Genomic DNA, 26,126 nt, shown 5'->3' on the forward strand with positions numbered 1-26,126 from the left:
TTGAAATATGTTCAAGGCATGCAGAGTTTTATCCCAGGTTTATCCTAGGTCTATTAGCATCCGTTATTCACATGCCTTACATTTTTCTCTAATGTCCTAAATTAATATATATATATATATATATATATATATATATATACACATAAGTATATGTGTATATTGATTATACATATTAATATATATGCAAGCATGTATGTGTGGGTGTAATAAAAAGCATCATTGTTTGGGTGTTGTTGGATTGTGTGTGTGTGTGTGTGTTCGTGTGTCATGGCACTGGACTCCTCTCCTGAGCCACATCTTTAAAGAGAGAGGGCTTTCCCCTCAGAGAGAGAGAGAGCTCCCTCATGATGAGGAGTCAGCCATTTTGGAACCCATTTTGGAGCCGAATTTTGTGGCGGCGCCTCAGCCAGCGGCCGTTATTAAGGCCGGGCCTGGGCCTTTCCCGCCTTCGCTGAGGTAAATGGCGGCCAAGGCGGCCCCCTGGGCCGAGGCCAAGCCCGGTCCCTCTCCTTGTCCTTCGCCTAGGCTCCTCCTGCTCCTGCTCCCTCCCTTGTGGCTGGCCCAGTATCGCCGCATGCGAGGCGGGAAGGGCGAGGAGGAGGAGGAGGAGGAGGGAGCCAGCCGGGAGGAGGAGGAGGAGGCGGCGGAAACAGCAGCAGCCTTGCGGCCCAAGCTCCATCTCCCGCCGCCTCCTCCTTTCCCTCTCCTCCTCCTCCTTCTCCCTCATGACGGTTTGGTGCTGCCGGTGCTCCCTGGCCAGCCATTTCAGGTAACCACAGCAGCGGCGCCCACAAGGAGGACGGCTTTCGGGGTCTCCCTTTATAGAGGTCCCCCGTTTTCTCTGGGGAGGGAGCGTTGTTGTGTGTCCTCCTCTTGTCTCCCGCGACCCCTGAGGCCACGTTCCCTCGGGGCTGGGAGTCGAGGGAGGCAGCAAGGGCTCCTCTCCATCCTCCTCGTCGCCCAACCCTCAGACCGACATGGAATAGCCATCATGCAGCCTTTATACGGCACACGCCGGGCCAGAGAGGGCAGAGGAGGACCAGGAACCACGGTCTGGGTTAACATAGGTAGATCTAGCTGCATCTGTGTCTATGCCAGCCGCAGCCCATCTCCGTCCCCGCTGCATAATTCTCCATGCAATAGGACTTATATATATATATAGGGGTGTGTGTGTGTATATATATATATATATATATAATATTAATATATATGTAAGTGTGTATGTGTATACACACAAACATATGTGTGTGTATATTTGTGTGTGAACATATATATATATATATATACACACACACATATAAATATATGTATGTATATTAATATATGTGTGTGTGTATACATTATACATATTAATATATATGTATGTGTATCTATGTATACACACATGCGCATATATGCTTTTATTTGTGTGTGTGTGTGCTTTGATTCTGTGCTCCTGCATGGCGAAATGGGTGGCCCTTAGGTTTCTTCCAACGCTTATGATTGTACGAAGAAGGCATCTTCCTTTTCAGGGACAAGTCCTTCATTCCAGAAGGAATGTCAAAACATTTAAGCACAACTAAAAGAAGCAGGAATTTACCTTTGTAGGAGTGCTTTTGTTTTGTAATGTCCTATATGTTTTTTCAGCGTCCTACGTTTTTTGCGATGCCTTGTCCTCCTTTGTGGTTAGGACATCTGGTCAGGCTAGGAGAAGGCAGTCTAATGTGTGTGTGTGTGTGTGTATTATATGCACACACGCGCACACACAGCCTTCACTCATTTCTGTTAATGATGCCTATGGTGTTTCCTGAATGGTCCAGAGAGAGAGAGAGAGAGAGATGCTTTGCAAGGCATCTTACACCTCTTCATACAAGGCTCTTCAGGAACCCACTTGAATTCACTTAAAACAGAGAACATTTAATAAAATATTGGGGCTGCAAAATATTGGAATACTGTACTGGGGCAATACTTTTCATTTTCTGCCTTCTTCTTCTCCTTCTGTGACAGAGCATCATTCTGCCGCTGCTAATAGCCACATTAGTCTGGATCACTTTAAAAGTTTCAGGCAAAGAAAGTAGCAGCTTTGGCTTTTGTGGATTTGATTATTTGTGGTTTTAATTAATACGTTTGCTAGGAATCTCTAGGTCCTCCAGCGCAACTCTGCCAGAATTAATATGTATAGAGATTTTGTAGTACCTTTTGGAAAAAAGAAAAAAAGAAAGAAATTTGTAGCCTGAGCTTTCGTAGACTTTAGCCTACTTCCTCAGATGCTCTTAGTGGATGTCATCCTTAAAGGCCTACCTGTGAAGAACCCTTTGCAAACTAGGCATCACACAAAACTCATGGGTTCTCCTCATGATAACTGAGTCTGGCGTAGCCAACAGTTTTCTTCAGTTACATTCCTGCCTTCCTGTCTGTCCCTGACCTCTGCTCCAGCAAGAACATCTGAGGAAGTAGACTAAAGTCTGCGAAAGCTCATGCTACAGAGTTCTTTCTTTTTTCTTTTATTCAGTCTCAAAGGTGCTACAAAATCTCTACACATATTAATTCTACAGACTAACACAGCTATATCTTTAAACTCTGCCAGAAGTTGACCTTAGAGTTGGGCTGGAGAACCTAGACCAGTGGTCCCCAAACTGTGCTCTTTAAGGGATTTTGAACTTCAGCTCCCAGAATCCCAGACTGTTGGCCAACATGGCTAAGGCTTCTGGGAGCTGAAGTCCAAAATCTCTTAAAAGGCACAGTTTGGGGACCAATGACCAAGACATTCCTCAAGAAAACTCTTCTCTAGGCCTCCAGCATGATCATGTGATCAACTTCTGGCAGATGTTGACCATAGAGTTGCATTGGAGAACCTGGAGATTTCTAGAGAGGTGTTCTGTTAGGTAAAAAAGAACTTTTTTTGTTTAATTTGCGATTTTTCCACATTCTCCACATTATAGGGGTACTTAACCCCTAACCCTAGCCAATGTGGAGGGACCACTCCATACATGCAATATATGTGTTGTTGCCTTCAAGCCATTTACGACTTATGGCAAGCCTAAGGCGAACCTATGATGGGGTTTTCTTGGCAAGATTTGTTCAGAGGAGGTTTGCCATTCCCTTCCCTTGAAGATGAGAGCAAGTGACGTAGCCAAGGTCACCCACTGGGTTTCATGGCCAAATGGGAATCAAAGCCTGGTCTCCAGAGTCCTAGTCCAATGCTGAAACCACTATACCATGCTGACTCCATGCAATGTATAATATATATGTGTGTATATGTGTGTACTAATATATCTGAGGGAGTAGGGTCAAGTCTCGGAAAGCTCATGCTACCAACTTGTGTATTCAGTTAGTCTCAAAGGTGCTACAAGATCCCCTTGCATACTGATTTTCCAAACTAACATAGCTGTGTCTTATTCTACATCATACAGAAGCATAGAATCATAGAGTTGAAAGAGACCACAAGGGCCATCCAGTCCAACCCCCTGCCATGCAGGAAATCTAAATCAAAGCATCCCCGACAGATGGCCATCCAGCCTCTGTTTGAAGACCTCCAAGGAAGGAGAATCCACTACACTCCGAGGGAGTTTGTTCCACTGTTGAACAGCCCTTACTGTTGGGAAGTGCCTCCTAATGTTGAGGTGGAATCTCTTTTCCTGCAGCTTGCATTCATTGTTCTGGGTCCTATTCTCTGGAGCAGCAGAAAACAAGCTTGTTCCCTCCTCAATATGGCATCCCTTCAAGTATTTAAACAGGGCTATCATATCACCTCTTAACCTTCTCTTCTCCAGGTTAAACATCCCCAACTCCCTAAGTCGTTCCTCATAGGATATGGTTTCCAGACCCCTCACCATTTTAGTCGCCCTCCTTAGGACATGCTCCAGTTTCTCAACATCCTTTTTAAATTGTGGTGCCCAGAACTGAACCCAGTATTCCAGGTGGGGCCTGACCAGAGCAGAATAGAGTGACACTATTACTTCCCTTGATGCAGCCTAAAATCGCATTGGCCTTGTTCGCTGCTGCATCGCACTGTTGTATTCCTTCAAGTCACTTATGACTTAGGGCAATCCTAAGGCAAACCTGTCATGGAGTTTTCTGGGGCTGAGAATGTGTGACTCACCCAAGGTCACCCTGTGAGTTTTTTGCCAGCTCCAAAAGGAGCGGCTTTCTGACGCTTCTTTTGGAGCCAGCAAATCATCGGATCAGTGCTGCACTGTGCGATTACTACAGCCCCAATCCGGCTATCTGTTTAGGCCCTAAATTGAGGCTATTGTAGTTTGGTTCCAACATGAGAATGGAGGACTCATTAGAAAAGCCAGTGATGCTGTGGAAGGTAGAGAAATGGAGGAAGACGTCATGACAGATGGCTAGACTCAATCAGGCCTGAGCCTACAGGACTTGAACAGAGAGGTAGAGGACAGGGGGCTTGGAGATGTCTTATTCACAGGGTCACCATGCCTTGAGGTCAACTCGAAGGCAGCTAACAGCAACCAAGGCAAACCTATCATTAGGTTTTCTTGTCAAGATTTGTTCAGAGGAGGTTTGTCATTGCCTTCCTCTGAGAAGAGAGAGTGACTTGCCTAAGGTCACCCAGCAGGTTTCCATAGGTGAGCATGGATTTGAACCCTGGTCTCCAGTGTTGTAGTACAATGCTCAAATCACCATACTGTGCTGGCTCTCTCAGTGGCTGCACATGATATCTTACTCCAGTCAACATCTTCTAATAAGCAGTTATAGTTAACGAACTGTTTTACAGATGCTGCCTTACATTACATTCTGTGATACACCAAAACACACACATAGCCATATTCTTACTTCTGGAGTGTGAGAATAAATGTCTGGTGCTAATAGAAGAGAAAGAAATATCTGCTAGATCAGGCAAAAGGGATATCTGATTCATCCAGTTGTCTACAGTAGCCAACCAGATACCCCCAAGAAGCCTATCAGTACTTTATTTACTATCCTGCTCTTCCTCGCAAAGTGTCCATGGCTTCCTCTTGTTTACATTTTTCTTTAACCTCTTACTGTAAAGTTTCTTACGTTGAGCTTTACAGTTCACCAGCACATTCACCAATAATGGAGGAAGATGTGATGCTGAAAAATGAGCAGACATTGCAGTTTCTGCAGAATTATACAGCTTATAATCAGGTTTATTTCATAAGGATATTTAAGGCACTTTTGTGTGCAGCTGAGCACCTACATTTAAAAAGTAGTTTGACTTAATTAGGGATGACTATCAACATCGACATTAATTAGGGATGACTATCAGGATATGTGTTCCATATCCTGAAGGAAATGCACAGATGTAGCATGGGAGGAAGTAAGAAATAAACAGTAAGAAAAGCATCACCAGTTTGGTAGAGAACAGCTGCTCTCTTGGCATCTTCCTCTTACTTTACAGTCGGCCCTTCTTATACACGGATTTTTTATACATGGATTCAAGCATACACGGTTTGAAAATGTTTCAAAAAAGTATAAATTTACCTTGATTTTCCATTTTTTATAAGGGACACCATTTTGCTATGTCATTATATTTAATGGGACTTGAGCATACACGGATTTTGTTATACACGAGGGATCTTGGAACCAAACCCCAACATATAACAAGGGTCCACTGTAGTTCTAAACACACACAGATCTGTGTGTGATGTTGTTTCTTCCTAAAAGAAAAGAAAGTCAGAGAAGTAACCTACAATAATAATAATAAACGCTTAACAGGACAATCCTATTTCTGAAGATGAAGGTTCTGACATATTTAACAACCTGCTGGGCTCCTACCAGCAAAGCAGAAGTGAAGGAGAAGTAGCCCCTTCTTTTTCTCCCCAGAGCCACCTCCATTCAGCATGTGATGCATTCTTGGTCTTCCCCTTTTCCTCACACTCCAATATTGGAGGGGTAAGGGTCACAGATATTTCCATAGGGTCCAGGAAGGAAAATTAATGTTCAGATGATTCTATAATTCTAATTTATGAAATGACTTCCTGACATTGGGGGGGAGGGATGTATTTCCTATGTCCCCCAGAGAGCTATCCTAGAGTCCATAGGATTACACCTTAAATATTTGATTTGGTACACGTACCATTAATTGTGACACCATTTCAGACTACTGTATATATATTATAATAGATACCTCTCTGGTACTAAAAAATGTATCCTCTATGTTTTTTTTAAACTTCCATGGACAAAAGCAACTTTTTATCTTGTGGAGCAATTAAATAGCAATATCTATTCAGGGAAAACCATAGTGGATTAGCAAGCTTGCATGAACTAATTAGTGTGTATTTTTACTTAATGGTGATTATTTTATTTTATTTATATTTCATCAAGGCAGTGACTTGACATTCACTTAATTTTTTAAGGATATACTACAGTGATGAACTAATTTGTTTCTCTTCAACAGAAACTATTGTAGCTCTGAAACTGAAGGACGCTTTTTGAATTCATTAGTACAGTATTTTGATGACAGCCTTGGGACAAATGTTAAAACAATGCCCTTATTAGAAGAAACTACTCTGCCTGTGGATCCACCACTGACTTTGCCAATGGTGGTAATAGGTAAGTTATTCTCACGTAATTATAAATCCATAAAATGTAGTAGTATTCATTTGATATCCTTGTTTTATGTTAGTTTGCTTGTTAAATTTTCATTCCATTGTTAACTGATTATCCTGTTATACTGGTATGCCAGGACACAATATTAGATTTTGTCTTAAACCCCTATTGTGAGTCCCAACTAGAATAAACTCACTGAATTAATGGGAACATGGTAAAGCAGTGCTTATGGAATTTCTATTTACTTGGTGTATCCACTATAGTTGGGACTAACAATTGGTCACAGTGGAAAAGGTATTTGAACTATTTTAATCTTTTCCGTGTAATAGAGAAAATAATACTCTAAAGGAGGTTAGGTGTTGCATTTTATTTATTTATTTATGATATGCCTCACCTTTCCCCCAAGGTGGGATGCAAAGCAGGCTACTGTGTATTAAAATATCTAATCAAACACAAGAAATTATAAATATAAGGTTATACTTTAATTTTAAAAAGCCATTAAAAACTATAAAACACCACCTTAATAATTAAGAAAGTAGGAGATCAGCACATCCATTAGGCCCAATTAGTTATTAAAGTCCAACAGAATGAAGCTTTTCCTGGTAAGGGCATTCCATAATCCAGGAGCAGCCATCAGAAATTCCCTCAGCATCCTAGCTATCCATTACATACAGCCTGGCTCTATCCATCAGCCAGTAAAGTAGCAACTGTTCCGATGCTTGCTTTCATATCCCTCCTGGCCCTATTCCTTTTGCATTCTATTAGACTTAGACTATTATCTTTTGTATACCTGTAGAGTATTTAAATGTTCATAAATACTTCGTAAATGTTAAGCAATAGCAGTAGCAACATAAAAACACATGCATTTGACTTATATGGCATGCCTCCATTTTATCAGGCAAAGCTGCTTTGAGAGGTGCACAATTTGGAGTGAAACACAGGCAAGAGTGCATAACTCCTCATCCATTATTTCAATTAGCCCCGTTCTCCCAAACCTGTTTTTTGTTCCCTGAGGCATTCTAGACCTATTAGTGTATAATCTCCATATCAGCCCATCTGGCAATAAATAGATTTAAGTGATAAGAATAAATAAGCAGAGGTGTTTTGGGTCACAGTAGATGATAAAACTGACAAGTACATGTTTTATCTGAAACCTGTTTATTTACTATCTCACTTCTTCCCAATATGAAACGCACTTAAAAACAATCAACCCTCTTCCCATGTTATGTTTTAGAAAAATCTGAGGAGAAGAAGAAAGATCATTTGACTCCTTAGCTATTTTTCTCTTCTGTGACTTCTCAGACTGTTTTGTAAGGCCAAGAAAGCAGCTTGGGAGTCTTAATTGGCAAAGGAGAAACAGATGGTAGATAAAAATTCCTTATGCTCTATATTTAGAAACTAGAAAAATTTCCCTAATTGGGGGATTTAGCTTCTTAAGATCATTAAAGAGTCTTGTTTTAATTGTTAGGAATATGTGGCCACTAAGAGGTCCTCCTGTGTCTGATACATTATCTTTCCATTACCTTCAGTGTATTGTTATTTTTATACTGCCTGATATATTCAAAATTTTCTTAATTGAAAATACCCAAGGATAGTGCACTGATTAACCTGAAAGGGAATGCAATTTGCATCATTGTGCTGAAAGAGGAAGTATTCTTTTTTGATAATAAGCTCTGTTCTGACATCATTATTAATAACATAACATTAGGCAAATGTTGCTCTGAAGTAGAACTGCTGTAAGAACTCTTTTGCCTTATCACAGCAAACAACAACAACAAAAACCTTTATGGTTGCTGTTGCTAGAGAAACCCTCCCTGCCTGTCTTCCGTTTAAAAAGACAAGAAAACTGCTGGGGCTGGGGAATAACACAGGGTTGCATTTAAGGAAGGTCATTCTGTAAATGGGAAGGCTCCTTCTGTTAGAAAACTCACCAACATCTGATGTAGGTTTCCTGATGGAGGGTGACGGGAGTGACAATGTGATCTTTGCAACTTAGCTCTCTACAGTTGTTCTGGAGGGTCCTCCAGAGCAATTTTTCTGGAGGCAAAAGGGTTGCAAGGAGGAGAAGAAAATGCAAAGATTGTTTCCTTGCTCCCTTCATCTCTCATGAGTACAGCTCCACTAGGCATTACTCTAGTCAGCCCCATAGTTAACACATTAAGGATTCAAGTACAAGTTCAAAAAAGGACATTGGCCTACACTGAGTGGATCATTGTGCTTCTTTTGTGCCAACATGATGGGACTTCCTTTCCATTTCCTCCCCCTCCAGCTCTCCATGTTACTTCAAAAATGGTTCAAGAGGGTTTCTCACTGTTCCAGTACTAATTCTGCAGATCACAGATGCTGCAAAGGGAAGGGAGGGATTACCCTACCCATGTCCACTGGATCCCACTGTTCCTTCAGTGGAAGTCCAGCACCAATTGCTAATGAATAAGTAAATGGAGGAATAACAATTGTATTCTATAATAAAATACAACTTAGTATGTTTATTATCATGACAAAATAACTATCTGATTCTTGCTGCAAACATTATATAGGAAACCACATTAAATTTTAAAATAATCCGGTTCCAGTTAATTGATAAAAACTTAATTATCCTTAAGTATCCAAGTATTTAGCCAAATATGTGCACACTTAGGAACTGTCATCCTGTCACTGTTCAAAATTTTGCCACCACTTGTCCAATTATTGACATTGATTAGAAATAGCTGTTATCATATTGGCAAATGAAATTCAGTGACACAAATTTATCTGATATATTAGGCAAAGAATTTTATAGGATATAACTGAAAAAAATATTAGCAACACTCTGGCCAGTGTTAAGTACTTTTAAACCTCTTTTATTTCAGTGGGAGGGAGAAGAAGATTTACTTAGCTCATATATTAAAATCAATGGGACTTAAAAGTGCTAGATTATGACTTTTTATTTTGGGTCATAATATAAAATATAATTGTGATAGTTAGCAAATCTTTCATTATCTTTTTTTAAAAAAACACAAACAGGTAATGGACCTTCAGGAATTTGCCTATCTTACATGCTGTCTGGATATAGACCATATTTGTCTCCTGAAGCTGAGCATCCAAATCTTATTTTGCATAACAAATTAAAAGAAGCCGGTCATCTCTCTCTTGTTGATCAAGTAAGTCCTGCTGTCATGTCTTCAGTTTTTAAAATATTTTTACCATTCAATAAAGGCAAAACATTTGATCTTGAAGTTATGGGGAAAAAATGCATTACCTTGTCAGTCTAGGGGGGGGGGGGATGTATTCATGTTCCTGATGAGAACCTTGGAGGAAGCAGAGCATCCTGCTTTCCTCATATTTGCATTAGGCATGACGTAGGGTTTGGGGTAGAAGACACTAGTTATTTTTTATGACGGACATCATGCATTGTAACACAAAGCTATCCAAAGAGCTGTCTAGTCTGGCAATGTCTCTAGTACTAGTCTCATTTGCTTTGACATCATAGTCATTAGTATACCAATTTTCTATTAATATCTTAAAAGTTCATAGAATCATAGAGTTGGAACAGACCGCAAGGGCCATCCAATCCAACCCCCTGCCATGCAGAAAATCCAAATCAAAGCATCCTTGACAGATGGCCATCCAGCCTCTGTTTAAAGACCTCTAAGGAAGGAGACTCCACTACACTCCGAGGGAGTTTGTTCCACTGTCGAACAGCCCTGACTCAGGAAGTTCTTCCTAATGTTCAGGTGGAATCTCTTTTCCTGTAGCTTGCATCTATTGTTCTGGGTCCTAGTGTCTGGAGCAGCAGACAACAAGCTTGCTCCCTCCTCAATATGACATCCCTTCAAGTATTTAAACAGGGCTATCATATCACCCCTTAACCTTCTCTTCTCCAGGCTAAACATCCCCAGCTCCCTAAATCGTTCCTCATAGGGCATAGTTTCCAGACCCTTCACCATTTTGATCACCCTCCTTTGGACACGCTCCAGTTTCTCAACATTCTTTTTAAATTGTGGTGCCCAGAACTGGACCCATTATTCCAGGTGGGGCCTGACTAGAGCAGAATAGAGTGGCACTGTAGACACTATACTTCTATTGATGCAGCCTAAAATTGCATTGGTCCTTTTAGCTGCTGCATCGCACTGTTGACTCATATTCAATTTGTGGTCTACTTGGACTCCCACATCCCTTTGACACATAGTCTCGTTCACCCAGGTGTCACCCATCCTATATTTGTGCATTTCATTTTTCTGCCCTAAGTGCAGTACTGTACCTTACATTTCTCCGTGTTGAAATTCATTTTGTTAGCTTTGGCCCAGCTTTCTAATCTACTAAGGTCATTCTGAAGTTTGATCCTGTCCTCAGGGGTATTAGCTACTCCTCCTAATTTGGTGTCATTTGCAAATTTGATAAGCATACCCCAATTCTGTCATCCTAGTCATTGATAAAGATGCTAAACAGCACTGGGCCCAGGACAGAATTCTGTGGGATCCCACTGGTCACTTCTCTCCAGGATGAAAAGGAGCCATCGTTGAGCACCCTTTGGGTTCGGCCGGTCAACCAATTACAAATCCATGTCTAGCCCACATATTACTAGCTTGTTTGCAAGAATGTCATGGGGCACCCTGTCAAAAGCCTTACTGAAATCAAGATATACTATATCCACAGCATTCCCTTCATCTACCAAGCTGGTCATTTTATCAAAAAAAGAAATTAGATTTGTCTGGCATGACTTGTTTCTCAAAAACCTGTGTTGACTTTTTGTGATTTTGGCATTGCTTTCTAGATGTTCACAGACTCTCTTTTTAATGATCTGCTCTAGAATCTTTCCTGGTATAGATGTCAGACTAATTGGACAATAATTGTTGGGATCTTGTTTTTTCCCTTTTTGAAGATGGGGACAATGTTTGCCCTCCTCCAGTCTGCTGGGACTTCTCCTGTTCTCCAGGAGTTCTCAAAGATTATTGCCAATGGCTCTGATATTACATTTGCCAGTTCTTTTAATACCCTTGGATGTAGTTCATCTGGTCCTGGAGATTTATATTCGTTTAGATCAGGGGTAGGCAACCTGCGGCCCGCGGGCCGGATGTGGCCCGGCAAGGCCTTGGGACCGGCCCCAGCCCGGTCCTGCAGCCAATTGCTGCCGGAGCCTTTGGCCTCTTGCGTGAGGGCGTGGGGCCATTGGTCTGTCAGGAGGAGGCAGGCAAGGGGGGGCAAGCGGCGGGCAAGGGGGGCAATTGTCTATAGAAGCCTCCGAAACATGCATTTATATTTAAAAAAAATTAAATCAGCATGTCCTCCATTTTTTTTTTAAAAAGTGTCCTCCATTTGAAAATTTTGTCCCACATTTGTCCCGATTTATTTATTTATTTATTTATTTATTTATTTATTTATTTATTAAAATTATTTAATTATTTATTTTTTGGCTTCGGACCCCCAGTTGTCTGAGGGACAGCAACCCAGCCCCCTGCTCAAAAAGGTTGCCTACCCCTGGTTTAGATTAACCAGATAGTTCTGTACTATCTCTTTACTTATTCTATGCTGAAATTCCCCTATTCGTCCTCTGCTCCATTAACCTCAGGTTGAACACCCTTTTCCTTTTCTGAGAAGACTGAGGCAAAGAAGGTGATCAGTAATTCTGCCTTTTCTCTGTCCCCTGTTAGCATTTTGACATCTTCTCCACGCAGTGGCCCTACCGTTTCCTTCTTCCTTTTGGTGCGGACATATTAAAAAAGTCTTTTTTGTTGTTCTTAACCTCTCTAGCAAGCCTGAGTTCATTCTGTGCTTTAGCTTTTCTGACTTTACCTCTGCACATGCTTGCAATTTGTTTGAATTCCTCTTTGATGATTTCCCCATTTTTCTTTTCTTATACATGTTCCGTTTAAAACTTAGCTCAGTTGAAAGTTCCTTAGTCATCCATCCTGGTTTCTTGAGACACCTCCCATTTTTCTTTCTCACTGGAATTGTTTGAAACTGTACCTTCAGTATCTCCCCCTTGAGAAACTGCCAACCATCTTGAATGCCTTTCTCTTTTAGTATTCCTGACCATGGGATCACCCCCAGTATTTTTCTAAGTTTACTAAAATCAGCTTTCCTAAAGTCTAGAATGTGTGTCTGACTATGCCCGGCTTCTCCTTTCCATTGCATAACAAGTTCCAGCATAATCACTTCCACCTAAGGATCCCACCCCTTGCACTCCATTAACAAGGTCATCCCTGTTGGATAGGATCAGATCTCTTTTTCTTAAAGAGCCTAAGCTAGTCTGGTACCATTTTAATCATTAATATGACATCATTTCTACTAAACCTTTTTGTTATTTTGGGCTCCACTGAATGCAAGCTATGATCTTCCCAATGGTGTTGAAAAGATACTGTCCAGTCACATTATATATGAACATCTTGTTATTCTCAACTATTCTCATGATACAGAGTATATCTCAAATCTTTTCCCACTAAACATTTCTAAAAGACTTAAAGCCAGTGAAGAAAAGGTTATTGTTTAAATGAAGTTGGTTTGTGTCTGTTGAGATCAAGAAACCTAGGGAGGTAAAACAGTTGACAACCATTTTGAGATATCATCTGGTAAAGCTGAGAAGCACAGAAGCTGATATGTAAGACAAATGTTACATGGCCATTTAAACTTGTGTTTTCAAATTAGGAGCTAGAGTACTTGGCTGAAGGCCTAGAAGGACGCTCTTCGAATCCTGTTGCAGTTCTTTTTGACACACTGCTTCATCCTGATGCTGACTTTGGATTTAACTATCCATCTGTTCTTCATTGGAAACTTGAACCACATCATCATATCCCTCATATAGTGCTTGGCAAAGGACCACCTGGTGGGGCTTGGCATGTGAGGAAAACTTTCATTTCTACTATTCAAAATCTTTCTTGTTTGTTTGTTTGTTTAATTTGGCACCTTTGGGTGTTTGGTTTTAAATAGCTGGAGTCCTCTGTGATGTGTACCTTATAATGGGAGCTGGACAACATATGGATTCCTGGCTGCTTTCCTGCTTCTTAGTATTCCACCACTGAATTTTAGGAGCCTTCCCTTCCATTAGGATTTGCTATTAAAATAAAGCATGCTAGGAATGTACCTCTTATTTGCAAGCTGATTAGCATTCTCAGAAGCCTTATTCCCAGAAGTGCTAATCAGCTTGAAAACAGAGCATACACTCCCTCCATGCGTTGTTTGAAAGGCGAATTACACTGGTACCCCGGGATACGAATGCGCCGCGTTACAAAATTTCCGGGTTACGAAAAAAATGTATTTAAAAAAACTGTTCCGGGTTACGAATGTTTTTTCGGGTTACGAAAAAAAATTTGGTGCTTTTCGGCGCTATTTCACACCAAATCGCGGCTTTTCCCCATTAGCGCCTATGGGTTTTTCGGCTTACGAAGCCTTTCGGGTTACGAAAGCGGCGGCGGAACGAATTATTTTCGTAACCCGGGGGAGCCCTGTATAAGTGTTTTTACCCATCACACTGAAATTCAGCAGTGTGGCAAAATGTGAAAGGCTGTTACAGCCTTTCCACTCACAATAATTAGCCAGTCTTGTTATATAGCATACAGAACTCTTTATTGGTTATGATTCCTGTTGTATGTATCCAGTTCAGGAATTTTATTCTCTAAACATACATTGTATAGAGTGTCTTAACGGTTTCAGTGAATATACCAATTAAAAAAACCATCATGAATACACCATGCATATTTTTGACTTTTTTTTCCAAAATAGGAAACCTTGTTTTCAGAGGCATACTTTTGAAAATAGGCAGCCATTATTTCTTCCTCTCACCCATTACATTTTTTCAGAGCTGTGCATTTTTTCTAGAAAGAATCTCTTTCTCACATCATTTGGCTATTTGTGTCAGTAAGCTGTTGATACTAAGAAAGCACAGGTATACCTCAAAATATGATCTCTCATAAGTACTTATTTAACAGAAACTTTTATACCAGGGGTATAATAACATGGAAAAATAGGGGTGGTTCTGGAACCACAAAAAAAGAGTACCGTAGTTTAACATGTTTCAGCAAACCTTTTATTTGAAACTAACAATATTCATATGTGAAATGAAGCACCTATGTTAGGTAAGTCTTGCATAAGTAAACAAAAACATTTTGAATCTTCTTGAGGCCTCTTGAAGGCTTCTTCCAAAATGCATCTAGATATTTTTGCTTTTGTCGGCTTTTAAAATTATTTCTGTTTTGGTGGCCAAATATACAGGTCTGTGCTTTTTTTCTTAATGTGCTGAGGGTACCTGGAGAGGCAGGTTGGTCTCACTTTTTCTTTTCCTTTTTGCTGTTCACACATGACTCAGTGAGGGGTTCTAGTGGCAGGTTCTGTTTACCTTGCTGTTGTACAGGGGTCCATACAGCTACAGTAGGATTGGCAAGAGAAGAATCCCATTAATTCTCAGCTCAAGATTTTTGCATTGGTTACTTCAGACACTGGTGCAAGTTGACACTGTGAGTCTTGTCTGTCCAAACCTTCATTATCTTAATGCTAATACTGCTACAAAATACCTTGTAACTAAACAGGAAAGGTGTACTGAACAGAGAGTAAAAATACTTTGTAAAAAGGAGCTTCCTTGTTAAAGGCTTTGTTAATGGAGGTATGCTTATATAGCACAGAGCATTTCCCACAGTTTGCTCTTGGAGCCTGAAATCAGTTTTTAAAAAACAAAAGCTGCCATCTTGCACATACACTGAAAATCTGCGTAATGAAAAATGGTGTCCAGACATTACAGGAGTCACTGTGTGAAAGCCTCCTGTCAGGGAGATAATGTAGTGTATGTTTGTTATCAAATGTGTACCTTTTTTGTTCATTCTGATAAATTGAATAATACTACCTTAAAGAATTTGTAAATGCATATTCTCCTATTTTTCCCCCCACAGTCTATGGAAGGTTCTATGCTGACAATCAGCTTTGGAGACTGGATGGAATTACCAGGATACACATTTAAAGACTGGACCTCTAATAAGCGAAGGTGAAGATAATGTTATATTACAGTTTTGGGGTTTTTTTTGGGGGGGGGCAGTATCTGTGTTAGTGTGTTGTACCAAAAAACAAAAAATGAGGCAGAATCCTGAGATAACTAATATTAACATATTGGTTGTGGCACAAATTTCCATAGACTACATTCCACTTTGTTATAGCCACAGGAGGTAATTTCTTTTCTCAGTGATTGGAAAAGTCAAAAAGTTTCAGTGTTTTCACTTTTTATTTTGCAGAAATGCAACATGCTGTTGCACATGTTACTAATTTTTAGACACATTTAAACAATGGGTCATCATAGTGCTGTTTTAGATTGAGTTACTGTATAAACTACTCCTTTTAGATCATAAATTGTATCAAGCATTTTTTTTCAGGGTTGGTGGGAGCAAAGTGCTGATGGATGAAATGGAACACAAGAGGACCAGCCATCAGATCTTTCCCTCAGCACATCACAATGTTTGAAAAGCTTACCAACCCTCAACAGTAGCCTTAGTGCATTGGAGAATTTAGTGAGCCACTTAAATTTGAGTTAAAATGTGCTACTGGAAGTGCTTCTGAAAATCAATTTATCAGAGACATCAAAGCTTGATGTACTAGTTTTTGATACATTCTATGGCCATTTATAAGCATATTAATTATGTTTGTTCCTTTATCCCCCTTTAAAGATTACTTATTGTCCTACTTATTGTAAATCTTCTCTAGTAACTTAATTCCTGTAAGCTTCTCAGGAGGATGATAGGTTCATCTGTTGTCCATTTACAGGTTTATTTTTCTTTATGGACTAGAATCACTCATTTGGACATTTTATAAAGGAAATAAGATGATTCAAATTGTTGTAGTCTGCTTTCTCTGAAAATTTATGTTGTGTACAACCATATTATTTTATCATTTTCAGTGTTTGTGCAGGTGGCAGTGCAATTGATTTTACTGTGTTAAGGAGCATTGTTCATAAACAGCTTATAGGAGCAATCTGAAAATGTACTGAGTGTTGTTCAGTTGTCATTCTTAAAAACCTCATCAGTTTTTGCTAACATTAAGACATATTGGATCAAATCATCAATATTTGGAGCTCCCTTTGTGTTTATTTTTAAACAATTATCAACATGGTCTTTAAAAAAACACCCTCAAAACAGTTGGCTCCCAGAGCACTACACACCAACAATAATACATAGTGCTCAAATACCACATTGCGTACATATTTCAATACACATTTCTAAATTAAAAGGGGGAAAAACAGTTTCATTCAGAACTAGCAGTACAATTTTTTGGAAGTACCTAGAAACTACAGTGAGACCTAAATTATTTTTGAAGTTAGGAAAATAGAAGAACATCTCTATAAGAGCATTAGATCCACATTGAGAGGTTGCTTAATGAAAGTGCAAGTACCTATGAATATACTGGGTAATAGTGGATTGAGAACCAGTGTGGTGTAGCGATATCAGTGTTGGACTCTGGAGAACAAGTTTGAAACTCACAGAGTGGAAAACCCACCTTAGGTAAATCACTCTCACCCTGAGATGAAGGCAGTGGTAAACCCCCTCTGAACAAACATTGCCAGGAAAATCCCACAATAGGGTCTCCTTCAGGTCACCATAAGTCAGAAATGACTTTAGGGCACACAACAACAACACTGGATTATTAGTAGGAAATTGTAATTTTGTTCAGTATTATCAGTATGTTTGTTACATATGATAATTAAGCAACAGTCAGGTTCACTCAAAAATATAGACACTCAGTAGAGCCCATTAAACCAAGTCGATGGTTTCTATTCATGATTTTAGAATGGGATGCAAGCCAACAAATTTAGACGCTTTCTTCACTTTAGCACATTCTATATGTTGGCCTTGTTCTGCTTTTTTTTTTAAATAGGAAGCCTTGGCCATAATGGTCCTAAGTAAGGAATATTATCCTGCTCTTTGTTCCTATCAGATATTTATTTAAAATATTTGCATCACTAGTGGGATTTAATTGTTTTTTAGGCTGTTGACATTGATTTTCAGCCTTGCATTTTTAATCTGGGCTATCCCTCTCTTTAAAATTATTAACCAATTCTGCTTTGGATTCCTAAAATAGGACTGAAGTGGTGGCATTTTCAAGTTTTAGTTTCCTCATTCCCCTGGATGAAGTCCAAAATGACCTTTCAGTGTGAGGGATGATGATAAGAAAAAATTTTACATTATGAGAGGGGATGAGTGGATATGTGTATACACTAAAAGGTCAAAAAGTAGTTTAATCCATCTTTTGCAGTTCTTAAGACCCCCTCATACTTTGAAAGTTGGTATTTCATGTCTGAAACAGTGTTCAATTATTACATTTGGTAATAGATTAGATAATCAGGATCTGGGGTTTAGTTAAAGAATTTCCATGCACAGAATGTTCAAGACATCATTGAAATAGTAATATTTCACAAATAGGAATTACTGCTAAAATTAATCTTATTCAGAATTTGCTCATGAAGCTGTAGTCCAAAGTGTGAGTTGGGGCACTCATTTCTAGGAGATTAACAGTTGTAAACTCAAGTATTTTGGAGTGTTGTTTCTTACCCAGTATGAGTAGTGGAAACATTTTACAGACTCAAGAAATGTTGAAAGACAATTCTTTTCAAGTTGTTGTTTTACCTTCAGTGTGACCCAGAAGTGATAGCACAGTCACACTGGGCTGAGGGAGATGCTTCTCTCTTGAATATGAGAGGAAGCTACAGGAAAAGAGATTTCACCTTAACATTAGGAGGAACATCCTGACTGTAAGGGCTGTTCGACAGTGGAACACACTCCCTCGGAGTGTAGTGGAGTCTCGTTCTTTGGAGGTCTTTAAGCAGAGGCTGGATGGCCATCTGTCGGGTATGCTTTGACTGAGATTTCTTGCATGGCAGGGGTTTGGACTGGATGGCCCTTGTGGTCTCTTCCAGTTCTATGATAACCAGATGTCTGATCTTGTTTCAGAAATATAAAGTGTGACAGAGTTCTGCCCGAAGAGATTGCCAGCTATTACAAGCACTATGTTAAAGTCATGGGCCTACAAAAGAACTTCAAAGAAAACACCTACATAACATCTGTATCAAGACTTTACCGAGACCAAGATCATGAAGATGTAAGCCAAGTGACCAAAGATGTTTTGCCACAACATTTGCAGCTGGAAGAGCAAGGTGGGCAGACTACACTAATCAAGAGAAATTGGGAAGTCAGAGGGTATCAGAGAGCAGCAGATGGCTCTCATGTGCCATTCTTTTTGTTTGCTGAGAACGTGGCTCTTGCCACTGGCACTTTTGATGCTCCTGGGCGGCTCCAAGTTGAAGGAGAAGACTTCCCTTTTGTGCTGCATTCAGTAGCTGAGTTTAGCGCTGCCATCAACAAAGGAAAATTACGTGGGAAATCTGATCCTGTCTTAATAATAGGTGGTGGACTTTCAGCAGCTGATGCAGTTTTGTGTGCTTACAACAACAACATTACTGTAGTACATGCATTCCGTAGGAGGGTCACTGATCCAAGTTTAATTTTCAAACAGTTGCCTAAAAAGATTTACCCAGAATACCATAAGGTGTATCATATGATGTGTACTCAGTCAGTTACTACGGACTATAATTTGCATCCTGCCTATACCAGTTTTCCTGAACATCGGGTACTTTCATTTCAGCCAGATATGAAGTGTGTCCTTCAGAGTGCCTCTGGACTGAAGAAAATCTTAAAGATTTCTGTAGCCTTAGTATTAATAGGTTCACATCCTAACTTATGCTTCTTAAAGGACCAAGGCCAGGGCATAGGCCATAATTCAAATGAACCAATTACTTGCAAAGGTAATCCCATTGAAATCGACCCATATACTTACGAGTGCACAAAGGAACCCAATCTTTTTGCAGTAGGTCCGCTGATTGGAGACAATTTTGTACGCTTTTTAAAAGGGGGGGCACTGGGTATTACACAGTGTTTGGTTGCAAAGCAGAAGAAGAAACATCAGCTGATAGCTGAAAGAGAAAGAGATGGAGTACCCTAGAACAAACAGCCATAGACATTATCTAAAGAACTACAGACATAATGCTAACAAATGATCCGTTAACATCTACAGTTATTGGCAGCCTTGTTTTCGTTACACATACCAGTCTTTCATGCTTGCATTGCCTCATAGAGGAGGATGATATTCCAGCCTTTGCAAAGTGCAAAAGCACTGCCTGTTTTTTCTGGACTTGCTTCCAGTTAAAGTAATAGTTAATTATGATAACTCATTCTGATTTGTTTTGGTTTCATACCCTAGCGAGCAAATTTAGCACTCAAGAAAAAAGAGTTTCTGCCCATTCGCTTATTGTTTAACTAAACTATACAAAACTAGACCCGAGTCTTAAGAAGAGAACCTTCTCTGTAAGATAAAGCAAAATGTTCACCAGTTTGTTGATAGAAAAAACTTCTATTTATCTTGCTTTGGTCATTGTGACAATTCTATTATCCCGATACCTTTTAAATGCCTAGAAAATAAAGAACTTTTTCCCCAAATAGAAATCAAACTACCCTAGATGCAGCTTGCATTGATAATTGGAAGCAATTTTTGTAACAATGCCAACATACTATATAAAAAAAAACATGGTGCATTGATTTGGCCTGTACTGTATAATGGTATAAAACAAAGTGCTGCTTCAAGTGCACTTACTACATTATTATGAAAGATACAATGAATTTACTACTGTCATTCAAGCATTAATGGAAAGTAGCCTGCTGTGTCACAGTACAATTAGTTTTGGAGATCTGAGCATCTACAGTGTGCCTAATTTCTCATATCTGAAACAAGTACAGTGGGTGTTCTGGAAACACCAGTCACTGAAAACGCACTGTCCAAAGATAGCTAATAGAGATTTCAACCTGCTGGTCATCCAAAGCATATTTAAATGGGGAACAACCTATATTTTCTTGCAAATTTTACTACTGCTACTTGCTATAATAGCTCTCAAAGCTAAAAGGCGAAATTGGTTTGTTAGCTTTGGGAGCTGTAGTAATAGAAACAAAGGCAGCATGTTCCCTTACATGCTCCTAAGTGATTTTAGTGAATCATGTCCATAGTTAAACTCTAAAAAAAATTGATTTCAATGGGTATAAAGCATACTTTTAAAAACTGGATTTATCTACTGACTTCAGTCCCTGTGAATACATGTCAAATGTGCATGCACAACAGATGTTTTCCCCAAATCATCATTCCAACCCCTCAAATATTTTTTGAAGTATGGAATTGGTTCTCTAAAGATAACTATTGAAATCTTCACTATTTGCTAACAATTAAGCATGGCAAGGTGAGCAACGCATAATTCAACAACACTGTGTCACTTTTATGGAACTAAAAATTAGGATATAAATAACTTTTAACAAGGTGGAGGATATTTAACTTGGATTCCCCTCCCCCCTCGTGTACTGCAAAATGCAGAAAATAATAGCTCTGAGTTCAAGATGCATGTGGAATTTAAAGGTTGTTCAGTACTCCTAATTTCAGATACACCAATTTACCTTTTACAAATTAGCTTTCTTTCCATTTCAGGGGCTGAATATAACAAACTAAAACTCATGTTCATTCAGAAATTTTCAAGGTTTTCCAACATATTTTCAATAAAAGCATGGCATTCCTAAAGTTGCCTTTTCTCTCTGTCTATCACGCACACTTAACACTGTTTCTCTCTGGATGCCTATATTTTGTGCCTATCAGTTGGAGTCAGAATTACTAAAATTATGCTGGCAAACTCAGGTTTGTGGCCCCAGTCTGACACGCACACAAATCAAATTCATAGTAAGCCAAAGAGATGATTCACTGTGTGCAAAAACAGATTGTGTATAAATCAGGGTTCCTTTGGTTTTTCACAAATACTCCTTCCAAGCATCTGACCACTTAACTGTTAGGCAGTTTCAAAGACAGATTGGTTGTATGCCTATATTCAGATTAAAATGTACAGTGACCATGATTCAAGTATATTCATACATCTCATCATTAGGTACTTGTATGCACATGGATCATAACTACAATATAATTTTTGGCCACAACCTGCCCTTTTAAAGCGTGAAATAATTTAATAATACAAAAGAATGAAAAAGGTAACTTCCCAGAGCTAATTCTACACAGCATTGTTACCTGCTTATACTTTAGCATAACTAAGATTGCATAGTGATTAACATTCCCCCTTTTAGGCATGTTGCTAGTGCACAAAGTTTTAGGAATAAAATATTTCTAAAGGAAGCAGGAATGTATATTATTTAATTTGGTTGGTCTGAATCACCTACGGGTTTTGAATGTAGTTGTGTTGTTTCATTAACCTTTACAATAAACCATATTAATGTCCTTGAGTTACTGGTATAAATTGTTTTGCTAATGCAGTATGTCTGAACCATCACAACAGAAGTCAGTCGCACTGCCTTTTCAGGTAAGCAGGATAATGAATCTTTTAACTTCTGTGCAGAAGTTGTATATGTTCAACTGAACATACTGGTTTGGCAGCAATCAAGGGTGCTACTGGTATGAGCAAAAGTCCTTGTGTGTAAAGACCCTCCATAAACCATTGAGGAATTTGCCACGCAGGGGAGATTACTTTTGATTTGAGAAATACAATTCCATTATGCAGTGGAATGTGTCGGAGTGACTTTCCTTGTTATCTCTGCTGTTTCTATTGGTAATTCCAGTATTGTGTTCGGGCTGCATAACGTTTGGTACAGCCCAGTGAAAAAACAGGATTCCACTTAGTGTGCTTGGAAACAGGACTATTCTGGTGCTCCAGAGAGTAGATTCTTGAAGCTATATAGAATTCATAGAGTAGGTCTCCCATTTTATTTCTTAATTTTAAAAGAAAAGATATTTAGACTTTTTAATTTTACAGCAGCCGTCAAATTGTGTGCTCACGGTAGTCACAGATACAAAGCATATAAGCAGTAATGTTTAAGCTTATAACAAATAGAATGTACACCTCAGAGTTTCCTTCTTTAGTGTAGGTGTTAACCATTTACATTTTAGAGCAAGGATGGCAACCATGGCCTTCCAAATGTTTTTTCACCAGCTCCCAACACTATGGTCAGTAGTGAAGCACTGAGAGAGATTTAGTTAATTTATATGCCACCTTTCTCCCAGGAAAAAACCTCTCAAAATAGTCATTTGCAATAGCAAACCCACTGCAGTATCTGTGTTCCAGGCAATGCATCTTATCTTCAAGCAAAACAACTTTTCATGATTTGATGTAAAGTGGAATGAATAGGCTAGCATTTGTAAATACAAACACCAGGAAGAGAAAGGACCAAAGGACTTCGTTGATTATCACTTTAGCCGCTGTTTTGCAACTCATTAAGCAGCTTGATGGAGTTATGTTACTTGAGCCTTATTAACCTCTTACATTGGTCATTCTTAACCTTGGATTTTGTGCACTGTCTAGATACTAACACTAAGCTTCTCTTGTTTTCTAAAGTGCTTCAGTGTAAAATTAAAAACCGACTGCTGTTTGTTAAGTTAGAGGTAATTTAGAAATATGAATCACTAGATTTTGAATAAATGTTTAGGCAATACAATTTGTCTTCATTGATTGCTGTGGTTCCAAAAAACTACAGAAGTGCTTTTATTTTTTGAGTGAAATGAAATTGGTCAGTAAAGCTGCTGAGTGCCTCTGGTATTTTTAGAAGGATTTGGCATTGCAAATTCTCATTCTTGAGTCTAATCGCAGCGAAATCTTTACAGGCAATCTTGTAGCATTAATTTAGATTGTGTGAAAATGAGAGTTACATGAGCGACTTGAGATCCCATTAAGCTTAAAGGGCAAAATGACATATTTAAACTCCCTAGTTCAGAGAAATCTCTAATAGGAAGCTTTACTACGCCAAGCAGGAAAGGTTATGCAAATATATATCCAATGCGAGAATGTTTAAAGATTATTGAAATCAAAACGTCCAGAGAGGTCTCAAAGAGTATGCGATCTGCTTGAATTTTAACAAAGTATTCCCCCTCCCTCCACACGCAGGTTTTGAGTGGGTTTGCTTCAAGAATTCTCCCTCAGTCTAAACCTTTATAATGAGGAAACAGCTACTGAGGTTGGTCACATAGCCTAATGGAACATTTTGTGGTGCTTGCTTAATTATCATTCTAAACCTTTGGCCTTTGAAGGAGCAAAGAAGAGGCTGAGGCAGCTCCATCATGCCTAACTCTAAAGGCAAATGAAAGGCCCTCCCTCCATCTTAATTGCTACCACCCTGACCTCAAAGGGGAGAAGAGGCACAGTTCCATGCCTCGCCCAGAGGCAGATGGAAGATCCTCCCTCGATTCCAACTGCCACCGTCCTGACCTTGGAGGGAGCGACGAAGCAGCAGTACTGTATCTGCTGGACTTGATCCCCTTTCCCACTGTCATTCCCTTCTCCTTTTGTGTCATATCTTTTTAGATTGTAAACCTGAGGTCAGGCAACTGTCAAATTAGAAATCCGTAAGGTCTCAGAGACCCTTTGTGGCTGAAGAGCAGGGTATAAATACTCTAAATAATAATAATAATAATAATAACAACAACAATAACTTAATAATAATATTCTAGTTACTGAAACTTGGGATCTAGGCTTAAATTTAACTGCTAATGCTAGCTAAAGAAGCCCCATTGAATCACCTGCTGAATGGGAAGTCAATGCTTACATAAGGGGCTAGCCTAACTGGAGACTGTAAACTTGCACAACAGATATCTTATGCAAAGGAATCTGAAGCACTTTACATAGTTCTATGATAGTTATTTAGGATAGTTGCAATTCTAAAAAATAATAGGAATGGCAGAACCAGCCTTAGATCAACCCATCTAAGAGGAGAATCATAGTTAAAATACAGATCACTAAATCAAAAATTAGTAAGCCATTTGTACAAATGAAAACCAATAATGTTAAAAGAGATATAAATCTCTTACAAAATAAATTACTTCAGAGTCATGCATAATGAAAAATTCTAACATCAATCCATGCTGGTTGAAGGGTTCTGAGAAATGTAATCTAAAAAATAACATTTCCAAGCTCTGGCCTATGAATACTCATTTACACAGAACTGTTCAGTAATTTGAAGGGATCATTCAGCTTGTTTTAGGGGCTCAACAGACCACCTGAAAACAGCAGACTGGAGGCTCCTGTTTTAACTCAGGAGGGATGCCATAGCAGCCAAACTGTGCGGCGTCCCTCCGGAGTAAAAAGAACCTGTGAAAAGCAGGGTATTTTTGTGGTGAGCTCCACATGCCATGACTGCGCCTGTCGCCTGTCCATGATGTAAGTGCAGCACCCGGAGGTGCAGTCGCTGCGCCACATTTGCGTCATGCATGTGCGCGCAGTGTGAGCGGGGCCGTGCAGTTGTAGTGCCCATATGTCCTAGGGTTCCGGGCCATGCGGATGGTGTGCGCTTCCTAACCCTAGTATCTGTGGCAGCATGCCGCTTTTGGCCCATCTATCCCGGGCCATAGTGATTCAGACTTTTTAAAAATCTTTTAAAAGTGGAGTATGCACATCGTGTATTAGCTTTGAAAATTGATGTTATTGTTATCTGCCTTCAAGTTGTTTCTGACTAATGGTGGCCCTATCATGAGGTTTTCTTGCCAAGATTTGTTCAGAGGTTTGCCATTGCTGCCTTCCCCTGAGGCTGAGAGCATGTGACTTGCCCAGTCACCCAGTGAGTTTCACAGCCAGGCTAGAAATTAAACCCTAGTCTCCAGAGTTGCAGCCCAATGACTCTGGCTCTCATTACTTTGAAGTCCAAAACTCAAATGTACAGAAAGCATGCTGCTGGGATGCTTTCAAACAACACACAATCTGATTATTTCATCTGTCATATTCAATAGTTGGCATTGGGCCATAGATTTTCTCCTGCTATGTGTTGCTCTTAAAAGCTATTTTACAATCACTTTAAAATGGCCCAACCTCAGCTACCTGCCTTCATGATCTTGAAATTGCATCCAAAGTGGATGTAACTATAGCCTTTTCAGTCTTGAATAGTGACTCTAGCATCCTACACAATGGGTCAACTCCATGAGCCCAATTCAAGATGTCAAATTAGATGATACAGCCACTTCTGTAAAAAATGCCATGATAATTATGCAACTGCATTCATTGCATCTGGCTTATTTTGCATATTGTGTATTATTTTAAAACAAGCATTGTTTGGTATTCAGACATGACTCATTAGAAAAAACAATAATGCTTGCTAATGTAGAATAATGTAATGTAGCAGCAGGAAAACAGGAAGACTGTTAAAAGTTGATAGACTCAAAGCTGGAGCCCTGAGTTTGCAGGACCTTGAGCTGGGAGGGTGACTTGGAGGTCTCTTATCTGTAAGGCCATCAGGTGTCAAAGTAGACTTGATTGCAATTAACAACAATTGTTTGACAAGGGCATAAAGGTTGGCAAAGAGTGCTGCGCTGTTCAAACAGGTGAGGTAACATTTCTAAAAGTCATGAAAGGGGAAAAAGGCAATCTTACACTGTGTGGCAAAAGCTCCCGTTGCTCAACACTGGAGCTCTGTGCTAACTAGTTATTTCTGACCATGTTTTTTTATCCTCTAATGAATCAAAGATTACGTGCAAACAAGCTTATTTTTAATGGCACTACTAGTTCTATTACGTGTAAAAGCTTTTTCATTCATGGGATCTGGGAAATTAGCAATTATTTAGAGCTAGAGAATAATGAGGTTTGTAAATAT

The 26,126-nt window shown here is 39.5% G+C and overlaps 1 protein-coding gene across 3 annotated transcripts; it reads left to right on the forward strand.

The window, feature by feature from the left end:
- Positions 1–340: 340 nt before the first annotated feature.
- OSGIN2 (oxidative stress induced growth inhibitor family member 2) lies at positions 341–21,782 on the forward strand. Of its 3 annotated transcripts, none has more exons than XM_042466020.1 (6): positions 341–456; positions 6,362–6,516; positions 9,517–9,653; positions 13,138–13,329; positions 15,372–15,463; positions 18,414–21,782. In XM_042466020.1, exons 2-6 carry the CDS (start codon positions 6,450–6,452, stop codon positions 19,459–19,461), a joined length of 1,536 nt encoding a protein of 511 aa, XP_042321954.1. In that variant the 5' UTR covers positions 341–456; positions 6,362–6,449; the 3' UTR covers positions 19,462–21,782. The 3 variants fall into 3 exon arrangements, with proteins under 3 accessions (XP_042321954.1, XP_042321953.1, XP_042321955.1); XM_042466019.1 differs by lacking the exon at positions 341–456 and adding an exon at positions 642–769; XM_042466021.1 differs by lacking the exon at positions 341–456 and adding an exon at positions 947–1,067.
- The last annotated feature ends 4,344 nt before the right edge of the window (positions 21,783–26,126 follow it).

Source organism: Sceloporus undulatus, chromosome 4 (assembly GCF_019175285.1).
Source record: "Sceloporus undulatus isolate JIND9_A2432 ecotype Alabama chromosome 4, SceUnd_v1.1, whole genome shotgun sequence".
Lineage (NCBI taxonomy): Eukaryota > Metazoa > Chordata > Lepidosauria > Squamata > Phrynosomatidae > Sceloporus > Sceloporus undulatus.

Coding starts and splice junctions, on each gene's coding strand:
- OSGIN2 (XM_042466019.1), top strand. CDS start 726: ATGACGGTTTGGTGCTGCCGGTGCTCCCTGGCCAGCCATTTCAG. Junction 9,654..13,137: donor ATCTCTCTCTTGTTGATCAA/GTAAGTCCTGCT, acceptor TTTTCAAATTAG/GAGCTAGAGTACTTGGCTGA. Junction 13,330..15,371: donor CACCTGGTGGGGCTTGGCAT/GTGAGGAAAACT, acceptor TTCCCCCCACAG/TCTATGGAAGGTTCTATGCT.